This window comes from Nothoprocta perdicaria, unplaced genomic scaffold, assembly GCF_003342845.1.
Source record: "Nothoprocta perdicaria isolate Ctin4 unplaced genomic scaffold, notPer1 scaffold_29, whole genome shotgun sequence".
In the NCBI taxonomy this organism is placed as follows: Eukaryota; Metazoa; Chordata; class Aves; order Tinamiformes; family Tinamidae; genus Nothoprocta; species Nothoprocta perdicaria.
The window spans coordinates 573,755-578,733 of NW_020455521.1; the positions used below are offsets into that span (position 1 = coordinate 573,755).

At 35.4% G+C, this 4,979-nt stretch overlaps 1 protein-coding gene across 2 annotated transcripts in view; it reads right to left on the reverse strand.

The window, feature by feature from the left end:
* Nucleotides 1-4,979, reverse strand: part of TLL1 (tolloid like 1) — a 115,900-nt gene that overhangs the window by 25,615 nt on the left and 85,306 nt on the right. For both annotated transcript variants that reach the window (XM_026041670.1, XM_026041671.1), the window contains exons 12-13: nucleotides 4,331-4,447; nucleotides 3,382-3,527 (exon numbers count right to left, since the gene is read on the reverse strand). In XM_026041670.1, coding sequence (XP_025897455.1) covers nucleotides 3,382-3,527; nucleotides 4,331-4,447 — 263 coding nt within the window. The remainder of the gene's footprint in view (nucleotides 1-3,381; nucleotides 3,528-4,330; nucleotides 4,448-4,979) is intronic.

A 4,979-nucleotide genomic window follows, 5' to 3' on the forward strand; every position in this document is an offset into this window, starting at 1 on the left:
CCTTCCAACCTTAAATATTCTGTGAATTCTGTGAATTCCAAAAGGTGACCATGGTGTGTAGTACTACTCTGCATGATGCCATGATCATCAACTTGATTATGTTGAGAGATCAACAGATTCAATAACAATGAATTTAAAATGTRTTTTGCTTGTCTGAACCTCGGATTTTAGGATGGGATGGTATTGTCATCTGGGAACAGTGCCATATAATAATCTATTACAYGTGCAGGAAGCCTTAAAGCGTTTGTCTAGAAGAAATAAAAAGGTAGGAAGCCCACTCCTCCAGGACTTGGAATCAATGAGTCAAGTCTGCGCTTTGCTAGATTTATTTTGGTACGGGAAATGCAGGAACACTGCAATTACACTGTTCACGAGGCTGTTAATTACTGGACACAATATCCATACTCATGCAGGCCAAGCACCCTTGCCAACATTCATTTTTCACAAGAATATTAMATTTCTTTGCATATAGTTCCAGGTATGAAAATACAAAAATATATAATAGATTTTTAACTAAAACATATTTGGTTAAAAAATTCCAGACTACTTTCATTTAGTAGCAGTCCCTAACACAAAAGGTATGTGCATGCATGGATGTCTAGGAGAAGAAGGAGGTCTGAGGAACAACCCAAGGAGCGATCACATTTCAGAAGAAAGCTTCAAAAGACATTTTGCCATTGTTCATTCCTTTGTCAATGCAGTCAAATCCCAGTTTGCTTTACAGACTAGTCATAAAAAGTGGAAAATGTGCCTAGTGGAATCTCTAACATTAGTCCTGCAGATGATCAGATAAATATAAAATCCTTATATAAAATAAATAAATGAACAGGGCTACTCAAATGAGGAAGATGAGAGTGGCTCTACATATCTCCTGTACGGTCTACACACCCTCTGACCTGGTTGGTGAGGCTAGCTGCTTACTAAAGAAAATAAACAAAAAAAGACACCAAAGACCAAAGTTTTTTCCCATCATTTAAGAATTAAAAGAGACGATTAACAAAAATATATCAAAAATATAGAGTTACCAGTCACAACATTATTTCTGCTGTCATCTGGATTCTGTAAAGTATAGTTCTCCATCAGGCAGTCAAGTAAGAAAGGGCAATCCTACCCTCAGTGGAAAAAGCATTGCCCACAGGAGGCAAAACAAGATGACTCAGACTCAGTTTGAAATTCKCAGCTGTTCTGATGCTTTCATTTCAGAGTGGAGGTTATTTACACAGTTATTTTTTCTAGCATTACATATGGATAATGATAATTCTTCTTACTTAAATGTACCTTTCAGATGACGGAGAAGTAATTTTCTCACAAACATACTGCAGTAACTTTGGCCTGACATTTACAATTTTTGATCTAAGCTGGCATGAAAAACTGTGATTTTTAAACAAGTTTTTGCTTTRTTGGGCAATGCACCAAGGATTCAGTTCAGAAAGGGACATAGTACCAAAACGGAGCACTGGGAACACCTATATTGAGCCACTTGGACTTGAGAGGGAAATTGGACCCTATGGTAGGTAAATGTCTAGGCAGGGCACTCGAGAACAATTTCCAAAACAACTCTCATTCACAAYAGGGAGCCACAGGGATTAGTTAACAAGAAACACTGAGAAGATGGATGCAAGAGAAGCCTTGTGCTCTTCTGAGGCCCAGAAAAGCACATCATACCATCCTCAATATCCTCAGTACCTCTTACCACAGCTCAGCCTCTCCCTGGAAAAGTCTTTGACTTTCCAGTCCCTGCCATTAGTGGATCTTTTCCCCTTAAAACACATCTAGCAGAGAAGCTAATTCCCCCTTCTTTATACTTGAGACTACTACTACTCAATCATCATATTCCTTCTTCAATTTTCTCTTGCTTCTTGGGAGATGTTGGTCCACACATTTCACTTCTAGAGACTGCCCTACTAYTAAACAGTCTGTGGGAAGAACTGCAGCACATTTCTTCTTCTTCTAGCCTTAACCATTATTAACTTAATTTATGCTCTCATTTCATGATCCAATGCCTGCAACTCTTTCTGCTGCTGAGGTATAAAGGTACCACTTTCATACTTGCAAAAAGCCTGTAATTTTGTGATTAAAGTCCYAAAAGGTAAGATATGGGAGTCTGATTTGTCTGAGGTCAAGGTGAAACTGAACCTGTTTCTGAACATACCATGAACCACTGAACATACCGTGTAGGTACCCCAATATGGAGCATTTGCATGGAGCACATCTATTTTGGCAGGTCTCTCTTGCAGGGGACATACACAGAGGGATAATACTGTTTTTTTGGGGGCAACACCAAACTATTCTGAGCAACAACTACAGATACAAAAACTTCTTATCTAGCCAGTAAGTTATATCAAGTGAGGAAAAAGACTGTCCATTTTCAATACTGTTTGAAGTGGTGTTAACATCCTATTTTAAGCAACCTTGAGCCAAGACAAGCAAAAAGCGTCTCCAATCACAGAAACTAGATTTTCTCTGGTCTAATGAGGACATTAATTCAGAATAAGAAAAAGTTAACTTGAAGTAGAATCTCTGATATTATAAAAATCTTCAGTGTTTATATTTTTAACTGTTGATAAGGTATCAAATATTTGTTATCTCGTGGCTCAGAACTTTCCATGATATTAAAAAGGTACCATTCACCTGAAGTCTGCCTACAAGACTAAAATTACCGATATATATTTGTGATACCTGTCATTAGCATACCTAAATTTTCTAARYTTAGAAAATTTAKRTWAAAAATTATATACACTGCTCTTAATGTCATTACTACTGGAACATAATCAAAGCAATTAAACTCTAGATATATTACTAAATTTATACAGGAACAAGTCAATTTATACTGTTGGTAAAAGAAGACATAGGAAATGCACTTTTTTTTTGTTATACAATAGTTTACCATTCTTTAACAATGTTTATATGGAAACGTATGTTAGAGATAATCAAATATGACTCAGAGTTTTTTTTCCCTCTTTAAATATAGGTTTGTGGTCTGAATTTAAATAGCCTCTTTTCTTCTCTTCCATAACAGAAGCCAAAAAACAATGGTTCCTTTCTGGATAGACTCTGTGTTTTAGCACTGAAGTACAACAAGTCTATTATTAGTACTAAGAGTCCCAAAGCAGCCTTGCTGAACTGGATTGTGTATTTGTTAAACTACTGTCAGCACTTCAGAAGCTTTCAAATCAAAAAGCACATATGATATAAAAAAACTTTTAATCTTCTTGAAAAAATCTGCAAAAAGGAAGACCTCAGAGGCACTAAACTTCAATTCTAGAAGTTGTTTTTCCCACAAAATATTCTTAAATTATTTCATAGGTTTAATGAGAATACCCTTAAATGTTACTGTCACATCTACTAGATGGTTTTCTAGTATGAGTTAAAAAGTTTTACCTCAAATGCTTGAAAGGTTAATCCGACATTGTAGTTTTCTGACACTGTTATTTTCCATACACATTCTTTCATTGGCCTGTAGTCATCAGGATAATTGGGAGACTGAATTTGGCCTTCATTTTTGTGGATTTCACCTCCACAGATAGCTGATAGAAGCATAAAATAAAAAGTATATTATCAACAATGACATTTTTCCACTCCCATGTCAAAACCAACATYTTTATGCCCCATAAAAAACAATCAATCAAACAAAAACTAAAGAAAAAAACAATAAGAAATAAACCCAGTGAGTGGTTTACTCTGGAAAGGATTTAAAGCCTGCCAAACACAAAATGTTGAAATCAAAGTGTATTTAAATCACTACATACTTTTCAGTTTACAGTCATAATTCATTCTTTCTTACAGCTCTAAATATATATATTTTTTAATGTTCAGGAAGACTTTGGTATCACTGATAATCCAGATCTATACTTTTTTTTCAGAGTAAATTTAAAAGGTCAAAATTATAAGATTTTATTTTTGTTCATTTTTTAAATATATGTTGTACATATTCCTAATTAAAATTTACTAACTTTTAGAAAGATAATTGAGAATAATAATTGAGAAAGTTCATCTTTTTACCTACAGCTTATCAACTTAAGCTTAACCTGAATTTGCAGAAACAACAAATGTACATGCACATTTAGGTTAATCAAATGACAGACAAGAAATACTTATGAACTTAAGAACAACACGGAATCTCTGGAAAGAAGATCACCTAAAACCTGACCACACAAAAATGGCAACAAGACATATTTAGTGAATTTATGCCTTCAACCAACTCTTTTAGTAATAAAATAACAATTTCACATCAAGTTAATCCTGTCTTCTTTTAAAAATATTGAAAGGTAACAGGCTAACATTTTCTTTCCCCAGAATGAAGTCATTTCTAATGTTTGAAGAGACTTACCTTCATAAATTGCTGCAAATCCTTTTCCAACCCAATTGCTGCTGCTGCGGAACTCAATCCACATCCGGCTGTCTGTAGAGGCGAGGACTTCTGGCAGYTTGTCACCACAAAACCTGCCTAAAAACATGCAACCAGTAACTGCATTTTCCGTCGCCTCTGCACCCAAATGCCACTAACATTTATACATGTGTTTAAYGTTACAAATAGGAGCAGCGTAACCAACTCAGTGACGTTATTCACATGCTTAGAGTTAAGCACACATGTTTCTGCCGATCAGGGCCTGCTGATTTTATTACACAAAGATTTTATTATAAAGCTTTCAGTATTTTTTTTTCCCACTGCTGTCAAGCTCCAAGTATAAAACCTTAGCAGAATCAGGGGAAAAAGCAGGTTGTTATGGATTGCTTCTATCCATACATATCCAGGGTCTTTAAGGAGTAAAGTGAGCACAAATCTTAGAGAAAGTAATGTAGGTCACAACAACACTGTCCAGCATGTCTCTAGACACCAAAGCGATTTAAAAACTAACATCCAAATAACACTAGACTACATAATCTTCTTAAATTCATCCTACATGGATAAAATTTCTGTTTGTCTAGGCATGAGAGAGGGAAAGGGAGAAAAGGATAGTTACTGTCAGGGAGGGAGG